Below are 24,827 nucleotides of genomic sequence, written 5' to 3'. Positions count from 1 at the left end.
GCATCACCTTTAGCAACAAAAATTTGAAGTTCTGTAAAACTTAATCAGTCTTTCACATCATCGTGGGAAATGTTGGCTCACTCTTCTTCAACAATTCACTGAGGTTTGCCAGCCTTTTTCGCAGCTCTTCTAAGGGCCTGCCACAGCGTTTCATTTGGGTTGAGGTCTTGAGGCCATTGCAACACCTTGATTCTGTTCTTTTTCAGTCATTTTGTACACTAGGGATCATTGTCCTGTTGTATGACCCAGTTTAGGTCAAGCTTAAGCTATCACACAGATGGCCTCAGATTGACTCTAATATACTTTGGTATGCAGAGGATTTCAGGGTTGACTCAATGATTGCAAGTTGCCCAGGTCCTGTGGCTGCAAAACAAGCTTAAATCATCACCCCTTCACCACTGTGCTTGACATTTGTTATGGGGAATTTGTGGTGAAATACTGTTTTGCTTTTGCAAAATGCACTGTCCATTATGGCAAAACATCCTCACAGCCTCCTTATGGCAAAACATCTTTAGCCATGCTTTCATGTTCCTTATAGAGAGAAGAGGTTTTCTCCTGGCAATCCTTCCAAACAAACCATGTTTGTCATTAACTTGAACATTTTACATGCTAACAGAGGCCTGTAGAGTCTGAGATGTAAATCCTTGTTGTTGTTTTTTGTACATTTTCTCTGAGCATTCTTTGGGTCATTCACTCCTGGCAAGATTGTCAACAGCGTTATATGTTTTTCACTTGTGAATAATGTTCCAGCTGTAGAATGATGAGCTTTAAATTGTGTGGAAATGGCCTTATAACCATTTCCAGATTAACGGGCAGCCACAATCGGTTCTTTAAAAATCATTGCTGATGTCTTTCCTTATTGGCATTATGTTAACACACACCCAAATAATGCAGATCAGCAAAGTGCTAAAACCTGGGCTTTTATAGAGGTGGTCACACTTTCTTATGATCAATAAATCAAGGGCTTTTGATTATTAGCACCTGTCTGTTACTTAGGCTTACTACTTACACCTTTACTTAGTTTTTCACACATGGCTTTTAAGATAACCCTAGATTATTTTAGTAAAAATAAATAATGACAGTGTAATAAGTAATGTGTTGTTCATCTGAACCTATTTTTAAGACCTGGTCAGGACCAGATAATTTTTTTAGGATGTCCTGATACATAAAATACAAAGAGGGTGTACATTATTTTTATTATGACTGTGTCTAATAATTGATTTCTGGAATAGGATAATGCATTAATGGGACAACAAAAAAATACATATTTAATCGTGGTGAACAAAAATAAAACATTCGAACAGAGAAAAAAACATTCTTGTTACATCAAGCATGAGGTGGGACCCAATACATTTGCAACATAAAACGGATGTAGAAGTATATTTTTATCACACATACATTAATGCGTGTTCATTATAATACATTTATACAGACTGCCTGTTATTGAACATTTTATAAAATTCAGCCACGCAGTTTATAGAGCACATTGTAATTGTATATTTGGGCACCATTACTGAGTTTTCACAATCTAGCTTTATAGAGGCTTCACTTTTTCTGGCTCTGTAGTCCAACCCTAGATTATGACGCCACGAATCACGTGACCGAAAAAAAGAAGAAGGAAAGAAAGAAAAAGAAAGAAAGAAGTGAAAACTTTGTGTGCATCCGTTCCATGTGCAGTATGGAGGTATTGTATTTCTTTCATTTACTCAGTTAAATAAACTAACAGTGTGAAAAGGTTTGTAGGGTAAGTAGCTTTAGAAAGTCGGGGTGTGTGTGTGTGTGTGTGTGTGTGTGGGTGGGTGTGTGGGAGGGGGGGGGTGCACACTCTCGAACACGCATGCGTTAGAGAGGGAGTAATCTTTTCCTTGGTTATCAAGTTGAGTGAAGTGATTCTTGTGCATTTCTTTTTCAGAAAATAATGTCAGCTTTCTGGTTAGATATCAGACCTTTAAAAGAGCCACTGGGTTTTATACGAGTCCTGGAATGGGTAAGTGCACATTTTTCTCCAAGATTTTCTCCAAGATTAAGTAAAAAAGGGTCAGTTTCTGATCTTCCACGTTTTTCAAATCAACTATGTACAGTAGTCTGATGTTTCTTTTTTGTAATGGAGCTCATAATTTGTCTGAGTGGAAACAATTTTTTTTATAACCTGTTGGAAAAACATGCCTTTATTTATATATATGGTGCTTTATACAAAGAGAATACATAACAGATTATTATTGTGTTACAAATCCATTGCACTGTGAAATTGCACTTTAAAAAGCCTGATCCAGTAAAGTTTATGAATTCATTGCACTGGGCCCTGGATTATGACTGTTTACAGCAAAACATGAATTGCACATAAATAACCTTTCTAGTATTTGTTATATACGTCCAACTAGACCGTGAGCATAGGGTGAAGCTGAGCACTGTTTTTTTCTTTTTGGGTTGTGGTGTGTATTCATCTCTTACTTTTGGCCCGAATTTTAGTTTCCTTTCACTGTACGGAAACTATGTGCATTGCTCTCCCTATCTGTGGTGTGTATCGAACACACCCAGTGTATAAAGATTCTCTTGATATACACAGCCAAAATTACAAATGACAACTCTATTGTAAAAGTTCCCTTTTTTGTTTTTAGTTTTTACACTTACTGAAAAATGCTTTCACTTTTATCTAGGTGCAAGTGTTTTCTTCATATGAAAGTAGATGGGGGAATTTCCTGTAGTTTGATTATTCACCGAGCTGATGGTATAATCAAATATTCTTCCTTGCATAAACTGGCTTGAAAGAATCTGATCTTTGAGTGAATACGATGTCCATGGATGCCCATTTTGACCTTTTGAAGGACATAACTATACAAAACCCAAGCTTTCAGTATGGCAGTATGTTTTATTGAACAAAGAAGCTGTTAAGACTTTGTTTCACTTCCTAAAGTAATCTCTGTAATAATGACAAATTTAGAAGAACCCCAAAGTGCAACTTCCATTCTTGTTTCTACCTGCTAAGTGTTGACCTCACTTTAGAACGAGGACAGTCATTTGACTACATTTAACCAAATGATTCTTCTTTTATTTTATAACCCTCTGCTGCTCTTTTGTGCACTCTGTCTGCAGGTGTTTGCCATATTTGCATTTGCTTCAACTGTTGGTTATACTGGTAACACAAGATTCAATGTCCAATGTCAGGGGACTGGTTCTATCCATGAGATTAATGTCTCTTTCGAATACCCTTTTAGGTAAATACTATTTTATATTATATTTGTTACAACTCCAATTTCAGAACAGTTGGCACGCTGTGCAAAGGAAAAATGAAAGCAAGATGTACTAATTAGCAAATTTATAAACCCATATGTTATTCACAATGGAACATATCAATCATATCAACTGAAGAAATCTAGCCCAGATTATGTAATGTTACTTGTCACATGCATAACAGCACAATGACATTTTTTCTTTGCGTACAGCAGCTCTGGAGCACAGTGTCTTAAGGGCCTTGCTTAAGGGCCCAGCAGAAGCAGCTTGGCAATGGTTCCCTGGTGGTCTAGTGGTTAGGATGCGGCGCTCTCACCGCTGCGCCCCGGGTTGGATCTCGGTGAGCCATTAGGGTTAGTGCCGGTCCCAAGCCTGGATAAATAGGGAGGGTTGTGTTAGGAAGGGCATCCAGCGTAAAAACGTGCCAAATCGAATATGCGGATCATGAATACGGATGATCCGCTGTGGCGACCCTGATTGGGAGAAGCCGAAAGAACATTTTAGTAGCAGCTTGCCAATATTAGGGCTTGAACCCCAACCTTCTAATTAGTAACCCAGAGCCTAAACCACTGAGCTACCAGTTCCACTTTTGATGCACGTTTTTGAACACATCTCCAAATATTTAGGAGAGGGGCAACAAAAGGCAGGTAAAGCAAGTGTTACTAAAATAAACCAGCTGAAGGAACATTTTTCAAATAATAAGCTTAATTAGCACCCGGTATATTAAGACTGGGTATAAAGAGAGTAATGATGTGCAGGGGTTCTCCATTCTGCAAATCACCACAAGATTCCAAGAATGTGGAGAAATGTTTGTGCACAAGTGACAAGGGCAAAAATCAGTACTGGATGCCTGTGATCTTTGGTCCCTTAGGCTGTACTGCATGGAAGCAGGCATGATTCTGTAGGAGAAGTCACTGCAAGAAATCCTCCAGAAATCACTGTCTGTAAACACAGTTTGTCAACTCATCTACAAATCCAGGTTAAAGCGCAATTATATAAGAAGAAGCCATGTGTGAACATGATCCAGAAATGCTGCCGTCTTCTCTGATCCAAAACTTATTTCAATGGACTGAGTGGAAATGTCTTGTCGTCAGACAAATTTAAATTTGAAATTCTTTATTGGAGACCATGGATGCTGCAACCTCTGGACAAAAAAGGAGGTGGATCGTCCAGCTTATTATTAGCCTTCGGTCCAAAAGCCTACATCTTTTATTGTATGGGGGTGCATTTGTGCCTACAGAATAGGCAGATTGCACATCTGGAAAGGCACCATCAATACTGAAAGGTATTTGCAGGTTTTTGAGTAACATATGCTTTCATGCAGAACATGTCTTCTCTAGGGAAGGCCTTGCATATTTCAGCAAGAAAATGCTACACTGCATATTGCACCTATTACAACAGATGGCTTCTTTGTAAAATAGTCTTCCTGCTGAAATGGTCCTCCTGCATTGAGACCTTTCACCAACTTAAAACATTTGGTACATAAAGAAATTTAAAATATTACAAAGAAGACCCATCAGATAGATTTCACTATCGGACACAAATAATAAAACATTCCTCTTTCAAAACTCCATCAACTGGTTTCCTCAGTTCCAAGATGTACACTTTATTTCCAAAGATATTGGGTCACCTGACCTTTCCTGCTATATGTGGTTCTCTTCAAAACTGTTACCACAAAGCTAGAGGCACTCAATTGTATAGGACGTCTTTAGATGTTCCAGCATGGCAATGCACCTGTGCACTAAGTGAGCACCTTGAAGATATGGTTTACATGCTTTGGAGATGAAGATCTTAAGTGGCCTGCTATAGAGCTCTGAGATCTCATCCCTACTGAACACCTTTGGGATGAATTGGAACGCTGACTGCACCTCAGGTCTCCTCACCTACATCAGTACCTGCCTTTTGTAATACCCTGGTGGCTGATGAACACAAATATCCATAAGCACACTCCAAAATCTATTGGAACATCTTCCCAGAATAGTGAATGTAATGCTTAAATATCACATACCGTACTTATGACCAGGTGATGCAATACTTGAGGCAGGTTGTAGCCATCAAATTCAAAATGATGATGTATTTTTCTTTAAAATAGTACATTTTCTCAGTTTAAACATTTGACGTGTTCGGTTGTGAATAAAATATGGGTTAATGAGATTTGTAAATCACTGTTTTCTGTTTTTATTTAATTTCACACAGCATCACCATTTGTAGTATGTATAATATGAGTTAAATATTATTTGAATTATTGTATATTATTACATTTTGTATTGCACACTAACAAACTACCATATATTACTGGATATATTTATTTGGCCTTAACATTCTTTTGAAAAATACCAACCTTACTTTCTTTTGTCTCACACAGCCTTAATCAACATAAGTTTGATGTGCCGACCTGCAACAAAACAGACACAAAACCACAATTTCTGAGTGGAGACTTTTCATCTTCAGCTGAGTTCTTTGTTGCAGTTGGAGTCCTGGCCTTTTTGTACTGTTCCAGCATACTTATAGTGTATGTTGGCTTCCAGAATGTATATCGTGAATCAAGCCGTGGCCCTGTTATTGTGAGTCTGCTTAAGTGAATTGAGTATTAAATTTTGAGTTATATTACAACGTTATATTACAACGTCGTTTGCAACGACACTTTAAATTGACGTAATATTGCTTTTGGGTAAGTGTTTTGTATATGTGGGTTTGTTTGCTTTGTGATTGCAGTATTACCTTGCAGGTGAATGTAAAACTTTATTATTTTGAACTTGTGGCTTAATTCCTCTTCAAAAATGATTAACAAACAATGACAACGTGGCTGTGAAAAGGGAAAAATATGTAGTAACAGAAATAGCACACATAAGTTGGAACTCTCTGGTCAACAGACCTGATGAAGTTACATGTGATTTAGACATCTCTGCAATTATTGCTGCAAGAGAGGTGAATTCTTCTCACTTATGTGTAAATGAAGAAGAAGAAGGGTGTGTTTTGTAGACAGTAGGGGTGAAATAGCCTAGAGGCCTTCGAGAACTAGCTATACAAACACCATCTACTTTATTAAGAGCACCTGTACTCTTGCAAATTCTTGCAATTATTCAATCAGCCAAGCATGTGCCACAAGCTCAATGTATAATATACTGCAGATACGAGTAAGTTAATATTTGTTCAGTTAATATTATTGTAAAAAATCTGAAATTGGGTGGATGTGGTCTCACTGACATATAGCATGGTCGCTTGTGCAAGATGGGCTCGTTGGATTATTAGACAAAATACATTTGCTGGCATTTTCATACACAACAAGCTCTAAATATTACACAGAATAGTGCAAAAAATAATCAATTTTCTGCAATTGTGTGTGGGATATGTGAAAGGCAACTGGAGAATGGCCAGATTGGTTTAAGCTAATAGGAACGTTAATGTAACTTACTCAACTATACCTTGAGCCTGATGGTTCAGGCTTGTGTTCAGCCACCAGGGTATTACGAAAGGCAGGTACTGATGAAGTTGCATTTCAATTAATTCCAAAGGTGTTCAGTAGGGATGAGATCAGAGCTCTATAGCAGGCCACTCAAGATCTTCCTCTCCAAAGCATGTAAACCATATCTTCAAGGTGCTCACTTCGTGGAACTGGTTTGGGTTTCCAAGTTCAAGCGAATGCAAAATTCTTTAGAATTGAGTGCCTCCAGCTTTGTGGTAACGGTTTGGCAGAAAAACACATATTGCAGGAAAGATCTGGCTACCCAATACTTTTGGCAATATAGTGTACATGAGTATATAGTTTGCATGGGTTGGACTGAAAGTGGATCTTGAGTGGCCTGCTATAGACCTCTGACCTCAACCCTACTGAACACCTTTGAAATAAATTGAAACGCTGACTCCAACCCAAACCTCCTCACCTTACATCAGTACCCAACTTTACTTATGCACTTGTGGCTGAAGATGGTAGATGATAATTGTAAAATGCAAGCAAAGTATATGCTTACAGCAGTAATTTATATTAGCATCCATTAATCAACTGTCCTTTCCTCACACATTACAATTCTGGCATTCCTATGTCGATTTCTCCTTTTCAACATCAGGAGAATTAGTCTATTTCTAACCACACTTGTCACTTAGATTCTTTTTCAGTACATGACAATTTTAAAAACCGGGCTACTGCAGCTTGGTTTTGGCAGGTCTGACCTATGTAATGGGATCCAGTTTCTAAGCTCTTCCACCTTACCCAATTGCTACGCTTCCTTTACTGGCTTCCTTTAGCTGCCCTGTATAAGAAAACCAAGAACAAACAAGCACCCACCGAACTTAATGCACTTGCCTCACATCGCACCACACATCCTCTGATACTTTAGCACTGCTTGAATGGTTCTTGTACCATCTCTCAGGGTATAAGGGGGGCATTTATCAAAACTCTTTTCTGTTTTAGCACCCAGATCCAAATGCACTTCTCAAAAAAAAAAAAAAAAAACAATTTTCAGCGTTTCAAACTAAATTCCCTCCCAACAGAGTTTTTACACTGATGATATAACTAGTCCCCGACCTAATAAACCAGTGTCAGGATGTAGTTATTAATTGAAACTTCAAAGCACTTTTGTACTGTAAGTCGCTGTGTCTAAAGGTGTCTGCCAAATGCTATAAATGTAAATGAATAACCACTTAACCCCTACTTTTATTTCACAGGATCTGCTAATAACTGGAATCTTCACATTCCTTTGGCTGGTTGCTTCTTCTGCCTGGGGAAAAGGCTTGGATGGTGTGAAACAGGCGACAGATCCAACAGTTCTAATACAAATACCCGATGCCTGCAAGGCCCGTGGAAACAATTGCACACAGGGTGCCGTTCCTACTTTCGGCCCCCTCAATTCTTCAGTGGTAAGACTGCTTTGAGGACTAATACAATTAAGTTTAGCTGTTTTTAATTCTGTATTTGTGGAACCTGCTAAGTACTAACAGCTAAGTACACTACTTCCCAAGCTTGAGACACCATTCAAAAATCCTTCAGGACCACTAAAATATTAGTTCCAATAAATAATGCTATTATAGAGTTCAAGTTTATTTCTATAGCACTTTTCACAGTGGACATTGTCTCAAAGCAGCTTTACAGAGCTCAAGAATTAAAGGGAATGATGTGTGTTTATCCCTGATGAGCAGCCTCGGGTGGCAGTGGCAAGGAAAAACTCTTTAATCTTTGATTTGGGACACAACTGGAGCTGGTGCAACCTCAGGATGCCTCAGGATGGGTAAAGAAAGAGAAGCATTGGAGGAATTAGCGTAGCTGCTGTTCATAATATAAACAAGCACAAGTTGATAATATTATCATCAGTTAACTTAAACCAATTGAGATGTTTCGTCTGGTTTTTATGAGATATACAGCCGGGTATGATCAGCATATCAGTGGAAGCTAATCCCATGTCTTCAAATAATATTTTCCCGGGGAAGCATGTATATTTTAAAATGCAAGGGTTTCTAGAACCAAACCTTGTGGCACCCCATCATTTTCTTGAATTAACCTGGATAGTTCGCCATTTAAATCTAAAATGGTAACGATCAGACAGGTAGGATTTAAACCAATTAGGATTTAAACCAATTAGGTTTCCTTATCAGGGGCTTAATAACTGCCAATTTGAGGGGTTTAGGGACGTGACATAAAGATAACGAGGCATTAATAATATTGAGAAGAGGCTCACCAGCTGTAAGTAACACTTGTTTCAGTAGTTGGAATAGGATCTAACAGACATGTTGGTTTGGCTTTGATGATAAGATAATACAGCTCTTCTTGTCCTATACTTGTAAAGTATTGTTATTGTAATTGTGGAGCTTTAGGTGAGATTGGATCATGAGATGCTGTAAGAGGTTGGACCTCCACAATTGTGTTTCAGATATTTAAAATTTGATCAGTGAAGAAATTCAAAGTCCTCACTAGTAAACTGCGATGGAATACTCTTTTCAGATATCCGATTTGTTGCTAATTCAGGTGCTTGGCCCTAGCAGCGTTTAGCGCTTGTCTATAGTTGAGAATACTGTCTTTATATGCAATTCTAAAAACCTTCAATTACCAACATTTTCTCTCTAGATTACAGGATGCTCTCATGAGGGCATGAGTATGACTATTATACCATGGTGCAGGTGTTTTTTTGCTCTAACGTTTTTTAATCAGATGGGGTAACGGTGTTTAATGTGCTTGTGAGGATAGTGCCTGTGTTGTTAGCATATAGGGGTTTAGTAAGATGTTACAGTTAGTTCATCGAGGTATTACAATTTTTAATAATGAGGAAATGCCATCTGACAGCTAAATATATATCGCTCTTAGCATTGAATGGCATTGTTTGAATTTGGTTTTGATTCGATATCTGCTCATTTTGACTACTTTGAGGTAGACAGGTTAATGTAGCGGTACATAGTATTTCGACTAGATAAGGCGTGACACTCTATAAGACCCATGAGACAGTTACTCTTGATAGTTTTACTGGTTGAATTTTCTGTAAATCTGTTCTTTTTAGGTGCTCTTAAATATGTTTAAATGTGATTTAGCTGTTAAAAAAGCAACAAAAAAAAAACCCTTTTCCCCTTTATTTCTTTTACAGATTGCTGGGTTTCTTAATCTCATTTTATGGGCAGGAAACTGCTGGTTCATCTTTAAGGAGACACACTTCCATAAACAGGCTTCTCCTTCAGCCACTCAGCCAGACGCAACAAGGCAACCTTGACAAAAGAGTAAGAGCAACGGCTGTCCCAACAGATAGCCATTACACTTTACAGACAGTTGTGGTTCAGAGACTCAACTTCCTGTGTGACATTGCAGATCACAGGAAGCATGTTTTTTGTCTACAGTGTCTTTTAATTTAGTTCATACACTCAGTCTAAACTGCTCCATTACCATATATCTGCTCAAAATTTCTGTCTCAAGAAATCAAGCTGTGAGAAAATGTATCTGTATAGTCATGTATATGAATCATAAATGTGATCTGATTCGTAAATGCGTCAAGGAGAAAGACACGTTACCCACACACACACACACACACACACACACACACACACACACACACACACACACACACACACACACAGAGACTTCATGTGGAGCACTTTTCTTAAAGAAACAAGGTCATGGATGCAAATACATATGAATTGTAATGTCTAGTTACTTCAGCCTAGTGCTTTCTATCATTGCTGAACAAATATTGTATAGTTTTCTTTTTTCACAAAACTTCGATTTATGATTTAGTTCACACAAAAAAAACAACTGGCAAAAATTTTCTAATTTTCCAGTGACATGATGTATGAACCATAAAATTGCCTTAAGGATCTGTTACAGAAACTGTGCATAAGAGTATTAGTTAATGTTTTTGTTTTCTTTTGCTACAAAGGTGTGTCAGTGCGTTAATAATACTCTGTAATGCAGCACAAATTACATTTATCCATCATCTAGGGTTAGTCTTAATGTCTTGTGCAATGCTAGCAAATACGATTAACTTAAAATGACATGTTTAAGTACATTTTTCTTTATTTTGTGTGAAATCCAGATGTGCTCATAAATAAAATCCTATTATGTCATTTTGTGCTATATTTGTAATAGGAGGAAACATATTTTGTTTTGTTTGAGCACTGATGAATCTAATTTTGTGGTTGAGCAAAGCAAAATTATTTAAATAGTTTTACAATAAAAATTTACTTACATTATTTGGGTGATATTGGGAGCTGCATGATATGCCATGTTTTAATTAAAGGAAAATTCCACAATGAAGCACGTTAAATATCGTGTTATGTGCTTAAGTGATGCTGGTGGTCATTTGTTGATTTATGCTGTATATTTGAATTCCTGTGCCGGGTGATTGTTTTTATGCTGTAGTAAATACGTCACTGACAGAAAATCTAGCCTTTATGGTTACTGTTTTACATCCAAGTATCTCTTGTACTTGGAACGATAAATGCTTTTAATAAATAAATGAAGTCAAGTCTTGTTATTTTTTGTATAACATCAACAGCATGTGCCCTGGATCCAGTTCCAGCTTTTTCCATTAGAAAGGTATTTGTCTGTAGCACAGTTGTGTGTATAGTAAACAGCTCATTAGAATAAGATTGCTTTCCAGTCCCATTTCAATGGCTGTAACTACTACTCAAAAACTACACATCTCGTACTGTTCCAAAACAATTTGCAGTCTGCACCAGTCCAGCTCAGTGTCTTTCTCCAAAATAACAGTAAATGGATTTACACATGATACCAAAAGTGAACAAACTAATCACTTTTTTGTAATGCAAAGATCAACTAAACAAAAATAAATCAAAAATAAGCAAGTCAGCATAGTTAATCACCTGACTTCAGCTGCAATCATCTATCAGTTTTGCACTTATTGATCCTGAATAGCTGAAGGACACATTCAGGTTCTTAGTTCTGAACCACTGGGTAGCTTAAGCAGCATGTTCAGGGTCAGTGTTCTGCTGGAAATACTCCAGTATCCAACTGCACTTGGAGACAAGAACAGGTTTTCTTGTAGATTTACCCAATATTTGGCTCCATCTCTCTGACCCCATCTCTCTGGACAGTTCCCTACTGCCTTATAGAAAAGAGTATCCTCACATCATGATGTTACTAGAACCATTCTTCAATGCTGGGTTGGTGTCCTGAAGGTAATGAGTTGTGTTTCTGCCAAGTGTACAATTTCATAGAGAAATAAAAAGGCAAAGTTCAATTTTGCAATCATCAGATGAAAAAACTTTCATATAGATAGATAGATAGATAGATAGATAGATAGATAGATAGATAGATAGATAGATAGATAGATAGATAGATAGATAGATAGATAGATGTAATTTATGTAACATGTTATTTTGATGCATAATATTCAAGTGTCCAGAAGGATGTAGACCATAAGGGAGCTTAATAATACAGTACAACTGCAGGATTTTGATTTCTCCCTAGCAGTCCATTATTCAGGAGATGTCCAACCTGTTTGCACACATTATAGTACTTTATCTCACAGTGAACTAAAAATAGAGATTTCACAGAACAGGGCACAAGAATATAATTTATTGGCATGAAACTAAGCTTCGCTGACAATACTAGCCACCCTGTTACTCCAACTTGTGGGTGATAGTATTCAGCCAGGCTGCCATGTGTAGTAGCGGATTCTATTGAGAATACTAGGACTGGCAATATCAGCTGCAGCAATGTTTATTCCAGACTTGACAGAGCAACTAGTGTTTCTAAACCTATAATTTGACCCCCCAAACACCACAGCTTGCTGGAGACACCATTCCTAACAAAATCAGAGAAAGATAAGTACCATGGACACTTCTTTTACTGGCTGGGAGGTAATGTGGTACATAGTGTTAAGGTCAGAACACATTAAATAAAGATTAGATTAGAACTATATTGTCATCCTAGTCAAGTATTTATCAGAACGATATAATATTCTCCAGCTGGATTCAAATGCGAGGTTTGTTTGAACTTGTTTTTACCAGTGCCTTTAATTCATCAAATTTTAGTTTGCTTAAACTTTGTGATGGACAGTTTTAACATCAGTCAAGGTCAGTAGGCTGCCTGGCTTGTACAGAAGATCCTGAAATAGGCCCATTCTATAGCATTGTACAGTCATCTACAGAAGGTTCAGCTGAAAGTCTTTACCACTGCCACTTTCTGGCAGATATGCACAGCCCCTCTGAACGCTTGGCCATGACTGTTCGCACCATAAACCTTTTCTGTATTAGCAAAGAACTTAGCTGCTATGCAACAGGGTTCTGCTCTGTAGTCTAAAATGTAGTCTGAAATCTATGATTTTCTGCTTTTGCTTTTGGAACACACTACCAGCTTCCTTCCTTAGCAGATCTTTTGGCTGAAATTAACAGGGTGATTTGGCATCATCAGGTAGGTCACATGCATGGATTTAAGCTCTCTTAAAATCCTTTTATAGAAAGGCTATTATGAACAAATTGGCCTTCACAGAAATGGCTGCTGTATAGGTGTTCCGTGATGAAAAGTTAGGGTTGGACAAGTGAATGCAAAAGGGCTTTAGTGCACAGGATGAGCAAACACATATACTATTAAATATATATACATGTATGTAGTAGATGTATCTCTGTATTTGAACATATTAACGTTTCAGGATCTACCTTGTTCAGCTAAACAGCATTCAGATATAACAAAAATATCTTGTACACTTAAAGACAATTTTTCAGTACTATGCTTTTATACATGTTGTGATGCTCTGTGACCAGGAGATGGCACTGCGTTACCACCTTGTACGTTATACACTAGCAAGGTCTGTCCTAGTAGTAAACATAGTTCTGACTTATTTTGTGGGTGTGTTTGTTTACAGTACAACTATACTTATAATATATTTAAATTTCGATAATCAGTCGATGTCTTAAATTCCATATAATATATATAATAATATATTCTGAATGTAATGTAAATGGAATATGGTGGGACGGGCTACTATTCAGCTGATGATCGAAAGGGTGTGCATTCATATCCCAGCATCTTATAGATTGACACTATAGAGCCAAAAACCTTCCCCAGCTCAGTCGTATTCTTTGTCACTCTTAATTTGAAGAAAGCATCAGTAAAATGAATAAAATGTACAGGCATTTCACATGCAAGTATGAACTGGGTAATGTATAGAGTGAACCACTGGTCCCAGAGGAAAAACCACTAACACACAAAAAGAACATGTGATTCTAGGACACATTACCTAAATTCTGTATATAAAATATGAAATAATATTGCTGGAATTATAATTAAATGTAGTAGATTGAACCATGAAAGCAAAGCTGACTCCAAAATGAAGCTGTAAACATTTTATTTAGTTTGCAAATTATTATATTCTCATATTTGTTGTCTATATTAAAACCTCTACAGCTCTGACTTATGCTTTACCCTACCCTCTGTCACAGTCTGCTGTCTACCACAGAAATTTGATACAGCCGAACCTCTCTAGCTCTAAAACAGGACCAGCACAATGCAGCATCTAATGGATATTGCACTCATAATATGCTCACTGAGACACAGGCCATGTTTCCACTGTGAGGCTATTACTACCTTCAAGACATTCACTTTGCACTAATGTGATTTCCGAGGACTGGATATATATTTGTCTCTTTGTTGGCTTTCTTTCACAAAACAAGCACTTTTGTTGAAAGGATTGTGACATGGTCAGTGTATTTGTATATTTGTATATATACTAAAAGTCTTTGTAAATCCAACTGTAGACAACAAACAGACGCAGCCTCTTTATATTAATTGTCTAGTAGCCAGAGATTTAAAAAGAAACAAGGTAAAATACTTGACATACATTGTACATACATTTTACATACATTATATGGCACTTAAAAAAAGACAGAAATAGATACACGTACACAATTCAGTGTGCTTACATTATACATGATCCTAATGAAAGGTATTAGAGGCGCATAATGTAGTCAAGGCAGTTCTCTGGGGTTTTTTTTTTGTCACAGACGTCTCTACATATAACAGTGTATTCCTGAAAAAGAGCATATAACCTACTGCTTAGTGATACAGTGCTTTGTTGCCTCCATAGGTACAGTCTGTGATGGCTTACTGAAGTTTCTGTTCTATTTACTAACTTCTTAATTTAATATACAGACCTATTGAGACACATTGTAAACATCTTTTGAGATTTCATATGACAGAAACATAAATCACAACAGAAAACCTTATAAAAAGCTCAACATCTTTTTTGTCACATGTGGAATCCAGACAACAGCATAAAGAACACTATATAAAGAAGAGGGGGACCCAATATGCTCTGTGTGATCTACTTTCCCACAGTTTATTTTCAGCTTTAACCCACATGATCGACTTAAACAGGCTCTTCAGGATAATCTGCATATCAGGCTGTCTGTATTAAATTGATACCCTTAATGCATGTCTGTATTAGAGCCAGCAGTATTAAACTACAGGAGTGACTCGGGCACTTCCGATAGAAACACAAGACGAAATGACTTGCTGGTTAAGAAAACACTGTCTTCAAGGTAAACGGTGTAAACAAACACTAAAGCAACACACAAAAGCACAAATGTACTGCCCACAAAATGCCGAATGATTAACAGATTAAGAGAATACTGCCGCCATCTAACAATATCCAAGGACTGATACTCAAAGAAAACAAATGACAATGGCGAAAAAATTAGATCTTGTTTGGGTGTCTCTCCTGCCACTGTAAAGCATGTTTTAAAGCAACAGAGACACTGGCATTTTCCCATAAAGATCTCGTTGGTGAGGACGTCACAGAATTTTGGCTTCAGCTGAGGAGGCGTTTATTAGGCCTGAACTGCCCAATGCCTGCCGCTGTCCATCATAGCTGCTTTCATTTTCCAATACTTTTTTCCTGAGATGATGCTGTGCAAACCAGATGGACTCTCCTCTCTTTTAGAAAACAAAATCTTAGAGGTTCGAGTCCCTTATTACACAGGTTGTAACTGGAATGCTCTTAAATACATCCATTGCTAGTGTCCTCCGTATTATAATAATATTACCATTGAGAATCAGTGTGTTTTGAATTAGCCTGCCTTTGACTTCACCCAAGCAGGGTGAAAGCAAGAATAATATGGCTGTCAAACGATCGTCTTATGCCGCTCTAGGCAAATGTGAAGCCGGAGTATTGAACCTATTATGGTGTGCTGCAGGTTATGACAGCTGAATGCTACATAGAATGCATGTTATGTGAGAATGCATGTCGATCCAGCTTTAGGAAGTGTTCATTTTTGTGTGCTATATCTAAATGACTCAACGTTTTCATCATGTTCCTTAAAGCCGATGTGACTCTGGGTAGTGGCATTCGTACTCAATAGTTAGACTGCCAAAAAATTATTAAACAAATAAATAAATAACAATGGCTATCTCCTTTTTTCTGTTTAAGATTACAAGCACTTTTTGGGGGGCTTGGGTTGTAATTAAAGATGGACCCAATCATTTTGTAATCGTTTTGACAATGAGTGACTAAGCAATGACTAAAGCTAGCAAAATATGCAAATAACACTGAACTTGCGAAGTTTTGAGAATCAGAGATGTTTGAAAAACAGTTTTGGATTTTGTATTATGGACTGTTCTGGTGTACTAGAAAAAAAAGCAGAGAGATGCATTATTCTATTTTAAGAGGTTATTAGCATTCAGGAAATCTCTCTCTCTATATCTCTCTCTGGTTGTCATGACTGACAGACTCATGCAAATGGCATTGTGCAAATAATAGGCCATATTTTCTGACAGACAATGGCAGTCGTAATGTGATTACTAGTCATTGTTAAAGGTATACATCTTCTGAACACACACCCTGCTGATTAAATTTACTCATAAGCCTGGGGATTACAAGAAATGCTATTGTGCATGTGGTATCAATTTTCAGTGATCCTTGGGATCCCAGCAGCTGACATGTCAGTTCTAATTTTTTGGTGCTTCAACTACCCAGACTTTCAATAACCAAACATGACAGAATGCTAGAAGATGGCATGTATCTAAAACATGTTTCATGTATCCTAAATCCAGCATGTTATTGTTCTAAAATTCAGTAACTGCAGTAGTATCGTGGCATTATTGCGTGTGTATATATAGAATTGTATTGTGTATATATAGAACTTTGGCTTAATGTCAGATAGATCACCTATTCACTTTACATCCTATTCCTTATTAACAACAAGGGCCAATATAAATGTAACGGTAAAGCAACAACTGGATTTTCTTTCCTCCAGTTTTTTCTTTGCTATTGAAACTGGTTTCCACTATGTTTTAACATATTGATAAGTTTAGAGGTGCTGAATTTCTACAAGCACATTCAAATCTTTGCTACGTCCTTTCAAATGCAATTGACAGTGTTCAGCAGTCACCGTAATGGTGGGTAATGGCATGCCACTCCTCTAGCTATGACTCATGACTGAAATCTATATATAAAGTGGTGATGCTGGCAAGTTAGCATTTGGGGAAGGGAGGAATAAATATTGTAAGTACTAATGATAGAGGACACAAAGCTATAATCTTTCTACTTTCAGCAGTCTAAGAATCATAATATATGCTTTACATATTTTATATATTACTAAATAATATGGCTTGCCAGTGCCTGTTCATGTGTAAATGAATTTTGCCATGTACCCTTTCACCTTTCGCACTTCTCAGTGACTCATTTCTTAAAGTCCACTTACTGTATATGGCAAGACCGTTTCACAGTATATACTTAAGTGCTACAGATTAAAATGCTGGAAAGGCTTCTCTAACTTGTCCATGTCAAATTCACAAAGGAAAACTACATAACACTGTCTTTTTTTAATTAGCCACATGCTGAAGGGTGCAAACCGCATTTCCGTTGCTCTTTTTCCAAAGACGTCTCAACAACTCATTGCCTCTGGACAAACCTCAAACAATTTGCATCCATCACAGACGGCTGTCCCGCTCTAGACAGGATCCATTCAGACCACAATGGGTGTGTCAGAGAAGACAGAGCTAATAGAGTCTGACACTGATTTCTTCCTCTTTCCTTTGCCATGCTTAGCCTCATCCTCCAGCTCCTCTTCCCCAGTGCGATTCACTTTCCCATTCTGGCCCTGCAGGTCCTTGGGATCTATGAAGGCAACATGCCTATTGGGCTCTGCTTTGGTTGCCAGATCCTCATGTGTCGGGGTGGCACTGAGCATGGACGAATGAATACTATCCTCATGTTGGTTCTTGGACTTCCCTTGTCCTGGACAACAGAAGCACCGACAAGGGGTCAAGTACAGGTAGATGAGAACCAGGACTACACTGGCCAAGCATCCTACTAAAGTTGTGTATGCTGTGTTGAGTGTCTCACTGTTTACAATAAGAGTGAAGTTATGTACCTTCACCCACACATACAGGGTTTCATTAAGGTGTTTGCTTACAGCAAAGCAGGTGTACTGACCAGAGTCCTCAAGTTTTATCGGACTGATCTCCAGACTGCCATCTGGTCGAACCACAGCAGTCTGGTTGCTTCCAGGTGATACCTCTACATTACCAGGCAACATCCAAGTCTTGGACATGTCCCGATGCCGTGTATCACACTTGAGGACCAAAGACTGCTCCAGAAAGGCTTCCTCCACTGATTCATTATATGTGCTGCAGTTCATCTGCACATTTAGTTCAAAAACATGCAAGATCTTCTTATCAGGCCCTGGAAGTATGCAGGTGTAGTCATCTTTGAAATCCACGGCAGAGTTTAGTCGTCTTATATACCAGTATGACATCAAGCTGTACAGCTCACAGTCACAGATGAGTGTATTATTGTGGAAGTATAGTCCATTCCTCAGCCACGCTGGCAGGTCCTGCAGATCTTGGATGGGTAGGACTTTGATCCGATTGGAAGACAAGTCCAATAAGCTCAGCTTTTCCAGACGGGTCTTGTCCTTAACCAGCTCCAGAGGAAAGCGGGACACCTGGTTCTGGCTCAGGTAGAGCTTCTGAAGTTTGCTAAGACCTGTGAAGGCAGTGCGGTCAATCTGGGAGATGTGGTTGTTATAGAGCAAAAGCACCTCTAGATCCTCTAGCGGTTCAAAAATGTACTCATCCAGTTGCCGGATGTTGTTAGAGGACAGGTCCAAGTAGCGCAAGTCCTTAACATAAACAAAAGCTTCAGTAGAGATAAAATGCAAGCCATTGTGGCTCAGTAAAAGATTGTGGAGTTTGGGGAGCTTGTATGTTGTCCACTCTGCACGTAGTCTGTTGATGTCATTATAGCTCAGATCGAGCACTGCTGTGTACTTAGGCAGGTCAGATGGCACTGTAGTTAAGTTCATTTTGGAGCAGCTGACAATGTTGCTTGCACATATGCATGTTTTGTGGAAATTCACTATCGAGCCATCAGTCCCAGGTATAGGGATAAGAACCAAGGAGGTGCAGACAGCCCACTTAATGAACAGCTCCATGGAGGATAGCATATCTTCCACTTTTTCAAGAGTTAAATCAAGGTTTATGATGATTTTAAAATCGCACTCAGATTAGCTGAGTGCAACGATGGAGTTGCAGAGTATAAACTGAAAACAGAAAAAACAAACACAAAAGAAACAGGGTGCATTCAGTCATTTATAGCTCTTGTGATAGAAAATTGTTCTCAATATTCTCTTTATTGCATGCATGCAGACAAGCAAAAGGCATTTAAGCAACTGAAATATAAAGGAGATCCATTTAAGTCTAATATAGCTAAAAGCAAATTCATATTCTAAAGGACACATCCTGCAAAACAACGATCGATAAAAGCACTTGGGAAAGGAAAGGTGAGATGTTATGGCCTCCTAGACAGCAGCATTGCACTGCACCATTTCCCATATGAACTGTCCCATCTTTCAACATGCCCATGTAATGCAATGTTCTCAAAGAAAATGAAAACCAAACTAAACCTTAAAAAATCGAAATAAACGAATTGTGCATGTAATCCTACATTACCTCTTGAATGTTTCGCACCGGGTTACAATACATCAAGGTCTGAGGGTAAATAATGCCTAGAGCAGGCGTTTGTTTATCCATTGCCCATCACAGTCAAGTGCCATGCGTTTCCCATTCAGAAACAAAAGCCAGATGGAGGTACACCGATTGAAAAACGGAGTGTTATTCCAGGAAACAAAAAAATAAAAATAAAAATACAAAAAGCGATTTGAGCACAAATTATTATTTTTATATATATATATATATATATTTTTTTTTTATCGCAGTTGAAGGATAAATGCGCAAATAGTTACGGCATTACGTAAAGAAAGGACGCGCTCAACGCTGATCTTTTCATAATCCCCAAAACATATTATGGCAGATGTGAATAAATCCATTTCAGATGTTTAATTTAGCCAAAAGGGTCCGGAGATCCATGGGGGGGTTGCAGATGCACTGTGACAGGAGGAGAAATGAGCTGTGATCGACCCCCTGATCAGACGCCACACTGACTATCTGAAGAGCAGCATCTCTCACTGCTCATGAAGAGCGCATGAGCAGTCGCGCGCTTTCGCTCTGCCTTTCTCACGCGCACAAAAAAAAAAAAAGAAAAAAAAAGAAAAGAAAACAACTCTCAGGTTGCGCCCGGAATTCATTCACACAGCCTGCTAGCACTGCATCAAAATAATGCATTCCAGTTATACGCCATTTTAATTCTAACAGGAACAGATCCGTCACGTGGTAATTGTGGAGGGGGATGGTATGGGATGGGATGGGGGGGGATAGCATAAAAAAAAATCATTTGATTCTTCAGTGATGTGGCATTATCTGTTCAAAAACGTCGTTGTCGGGAATCCATATTGTTTTCTATTCAGAAATTCATGCAATGCTCGGATCATGGGGGGTCAAACTCACTTCAGGTAGCGGACCACCTCATACACAGTCTACTAGATCACATCTAGACGAACTGCTTAAAAATGATTGCATTCATGCACAAAATAGATTCAACCGTTCACTTACAAAACGCATAAACAGACCAGAAATGATGACCCAGAATTCACCTCTACCTTCACCATCACTTCTTGACTGAGGAATGAATTATCTTCAAATTCATTTCAAATCAGTCATGTGCATCACGTCCTTTAATAATTTAGATAATGTATTATATTACATTTTGTTTATTATATAAAATGTAATGCAATTAAAATAAAAAGAAAATACATAACTAGGCATAACAATTGAAGGTATACACCAACCAGGGTCTGCAGTGCTCAGTATCTATCAAAAGTGGTCAAAGGAAGGAACAGTCGTGAATCGGCGACAGGGTCAAGGACGACCAAAACGCATTAATGCACGTGGGGAGCAAAGGCTGGACCATGTTGTCCGACAGACGAGTTACTGTAGCTCAAATTTGTTTTGTTAAATGTTATGCCTGGTCAGCGTATATAAATGAGCTTAGAGGTCAGTCTCCATGTGGGCTATCAGTACCACTGTATCCTGGTCAGGTTTGTTGATGAATCCAGAGCCTGTCCTGGAAACAGTAAGAGTAAGAAAGGAATACACCCTACATGGGATGCTAGAACGTTAGTCCCTTGGTTGTGAGTCAATTTATAGTGTAGCTGAGTTCAAGCGTTGATAACATCTTAGGCTAGCTAACACTTACAGATCATTAGACTTGTATATTCTATCTATAAGTAACCTAACCATATATAGAGCATCAAATAAAGCTAAAGTTTTAAAAGTTGAAGCAATGATGCATACAGTATGTAGGTGAAGTTTGCTCAGTTTGTCCAGCTTTTGTCTAAGCTGAAAGTTTTCAGGAAATATGAATATGATTTCCTGTAAGGAAATATTGTAAACGGAGATGCCTCCTGCTTCTTCGCTCTGCATTGTAGGAGGTTTTTAAGATGCAAATGTCCCCATGCACTGTAAGAATTTTGCAATTGAGACAGCCCTTTATATGGCCAACTCCCTGATCAGTGCCCTGACCACTTACTGGAACTAGGGAGATGACTGAGAGGCACACAGTGACTCTTAATGGCAATATATTACAAGAAGTCAGGATGCTTGAGCTTTTCAAAAACAATATCTAATAGATAGAAAAATGTCAACTATAATTTATATACCCTAACATGCTCCCCTTTTCCCAAATTCAGTGAAAGAGCTATGTTTATTACTATAGCTTGCTGCCCACAGTCAATTAGCTTGCTTGGAATCCTATTCTTGCCTGGAATTTGACTTGCTGTTTTTTTATACATGAATGGCCTATCGTTAACATACAGCCTATTTTGTAAAAAAAAAAAAAAAGTGAATAAGTGGTTAAGAAAATTTAAAATGGAAGTAAACCATGAAAGCAGTGAACAAACCCCCGAATCTGGACTGGGTTGCAGAGAGGGAGTTCACTTCTCTTCATATTAGACAGGCCCAGCTGGGGAACAGAGAGTAGCTCGCACAGCTTGCTCACACTCACTCTCATGGGGGGTTGTAATTACACCCTAGGAGACAGCATTATATTAGGCTAAATTTGTCCGAGGGCTTTGTCCAATGTGCTCACCCCCATTTAGAAATGTTTCAAATGTTTATCATCCACAGCAATGGCATGAAACATACAAAATGTCAAGAGCCTAAGAATATAATTTACTTCAAGGAAGATGTAAAGGTTTTGAAATTTTGTTTAGGACCAAAATTGAACCAGAAGTTTCTCTTTGGGATAGCGGATTTATGAAATGTTATTCCAGTATTGTTTTAAGCCTAATCCTGAAATGAAGAACCAATAATTAACTAAGAAATAAAAAGCCTTAAAAGTCTTAAACTGACATCAAGCCTCAGGTCTGTGCTTACTCAGAGTTCTCTATTTCAGGTTTATAATTCATTATAGTTAATAAATAATACAATTCACATTAAGAAATTAGTTTTTAGCTGGACGTCTAAGGGAATTGAAATAGAAAATCCTTTTCCTGACCATTAGATAAACTGGGTTTAATGGAAAAAGTCCAGTAAGAACCTTTAAATATTAAGTATATTTATGCCACTGACAACACTGGGATCTGAATTCTTTATTACTGGTTAAAAGTACTAATTAAGAGATTTACCTACACCTTCAGTCATGTATTAATTATTATTCATTATGAAATAGACACTGTAAGACAAGTTGTACAAGACAGGGTATTGTGTCTAATCAACCAGGAGTTAACCAACAATAAAGCTATTGGTGTGAATTCAGAACTCTCAGGCTGATTCTAAGATATTTTTTTGCACACACAAAATTACATTATCAACTTCAGCAGGAACAAGGCCAATACAGTACATCTGTTATTAGGCACCGATAATCATAAGGCCACTGCAAAATAGGTTTTAAATGTGAACCTAGTTGTCATGGTAGCCATGGTCACAAACCACTGTTGGTATTAAATAGTTATTTCAAAGGTAGGGAAAAAATAACAGAAGAACATGACATGCCAAAAGTAACTTTCTCATAAAGCTCTTAATGAACACATCTGTTTCAGTGTTGTATTTTCCTTGAACTTTCAGTGAACTTGAACTAGACCATGTAAATGCAGTACATTTGCATTTTAAATGATTAATAATCTGTTGAACTCCAGCTCCTATTGTTAATGGGCTAGTGTTGCCTGGTAACTGTTGTAATCTTCCACGTGCAGTGTTTATTGAATAGTTTTGTCCAAGATGTATGATAGGACTTCTGCATCGGATTGGCTTGGGATGATAGGAAAGAAGGATTTAAAAGGATGGCCCCAGCTCCCTCCTTTATAATGCCTTCCTCCTTTAATATCATATTTTATTACTATAAATACCTATATGCTTTCTTGAGACATTGATCTGAAAATGATATTTATATTTATATATTTTATCTTAATTGGATTGCAGCTTCGGAAAACATGTATATGATGGAGCTCTTGAAGACAACTGTAGCAAAAAGATAACAGCAGTCTGTAATTTGACCAAAGACATACATGTTTTTATGACCAGTTGTGATTCATCCTAATGTGGTCATCTTACTAGTGAAGGATCATGTATGATCTGTATAGAAGTAAATGGTGGAAGTTACTATAATTGAAATGTTTACTTACTGTTGTTAAACATGTTTATGATTAGGATAAACTGCATATTATTTATTATGATGTCAAAGTAAAAATTCTCTCAAGACGGGTCAGGTTGGAGGGAGACCTTCAGTGGACAGCCACCTTAAGGTCTCTTCAAAGATGTTCAATAGGGTTCAGGTCAGGGTTCAGGTCAGGGCTCTGGCTGGGCCACTCACAGAGTTGTGCCTTAACCTCCAGACATAAAGAATTAAGGCCAAACAGTTCAATCTTAGTTTCATCAGACCAGAAAATCACAGTCTGAGAGTCTTTTAGGTGCATTTTTTGCCAACTCCAAGCAGGCATATATGGGTTTTGCACTGAAGAAAGGCTTCCTTATAGCCACTCTGACATAAATCGTAAATTAGTGGAGGACTGCAGTGATGGTTGTCCTTCTGGAATTCTTTGACCTTCTGTCCCATTTCCACACAAGATCTCCGGCGCTCAGAGTGACCATCGGATTCTTGGTCCCTTCTCTATGACTGCTCAATTTGGTCGGATGACCAGCTCTTAGAAGAGTCAAACTTCTTTGAATTGAGAATTATGGAGGCCACTGTGCTCTTGAGAATCTTCAGTACAGCAGCAATTTATTTCTAGCCTTTATTTTTTTGTAGGATTGTTGCAATATGTGTGCCTTGAAACAATCCTGTCTCTGAGCTAAGCTGGCACTTCCTTTGACCTAATGGCTTGTTTTTTGTTCTGATATGCATTGTCAGCTGTAAGTGTGTGCCTTTTCAATTTATATCCAATCAATTTACCACAGCTGGACTCCAATCAAAGTGCAGTAACATCTAAATAGTGAACGAGGGAAATGGAAGGTACCTGTGTTTAATAAGTGGTCAAGTCTGAATATTTATGCACATGTGATATTTTCAGTTTTTTCTTTTTCATACATTTGCAAAGATTTCTAGAATTCCGTTTTAATTTTGGTTTGGCATTATTGGGTTTTAAGTGTAGATTATAAGAAAAAAGTAAATTCGAACAATTGTAGTGTCAGGCTGCGACAAAAAATGGACCTCAAAGACTTGCTGTGATAAATATAACCGTGAATTCTGCTGTTTACCAAAACATCCTGAAGGAGAATGCCCGGCCATCTGTTTGTGACCTCAAGCTGAAGCGAACTTGTGTTCTGC

The 24,827-nt window shown here is 38.0% G+C and overlaps 2 protein-coding genes across 3 annotated transcripts; one reads left to right on the top strand and one right to left on the bottom strand.

Annotated features, from left to right (window-relative positions):
• The first annotated feature begins 1,573 nt into the window (after positions 1-1,573).
• On the top strand, positions 1,574-11,171 carry sypl2b (synaptophysin-like 2b). Its single transcript, XM_083553439.1, has 6 exons — positions 1,574-1,684; positions 1,913-1,987; positions 3,094-3,215; positions 5,597-5,795; positions 7,897-8,088; positions 9,801-11,171. The coding sequence occupies exons 1-6, from the start codon at positions 1,670-1,672 to the stop codon at positions 9,921-9,923; spliced, it is 726 nt and encodes a 241-aa protein (XP_083409565.1). The 5' UTR covers positions 1,574-1,669; the 3' UTR covers positions 9,924-11,171.
• Positions 11,172-13,998: 2,827 nt separating this feature from the next.
• amigo1 (adhesion molecule with Ig-like domain 1) lies at positions 13,999-20,302 on the bottom strand. Of its 2 annotated transcripts, XM_083553367.1 has the most exons (3): positions 19,920-20,302; positions 19,619-19,674; positions 13,999-19,209 (listed from the first exon to the last, which is right to left on the bottom strand). In XM_083553367.1, the coding sequence occupies exon 3, from the start codon at positions 19,111-19,113 to the stop codon at positions 17,632-17,634; it is 1,482 nt and encodes a 493-aa protein (XP_083409493.1). In that variant the 5' UTR covers positions 19,114-19,209; positions 19,619-19,674; positions 19,920-20,302; the 3' UTR covers positions 13,999-17,631. The 2 variants fall into 2 exon arrangements, with proteins under 2 accessions (XP_083409493.1, XP_083409492.1); XM_083553366.1 differs by having other exon boundaries at positions 19,619-20,302.
• Between the last annotated feature and the right edge of the window lie 4,525 nt (positions 20,303-24,827).

Source organism: Silurus aristotelis (assembly GCF_946808225.1).
Source record: "Silurus aristotelis genome assembly, chromosome: 11".
NCBI lineage: Eukaryota > Metazoa > Chordata > Actinopteri > Siluriformes > Siluridae > Silurus > Silurus aristotelis.
Note: the sequence above shows the minus strand (reverse complement) of the source record. Positions and strands in the feature narration are given on the sequence as shown.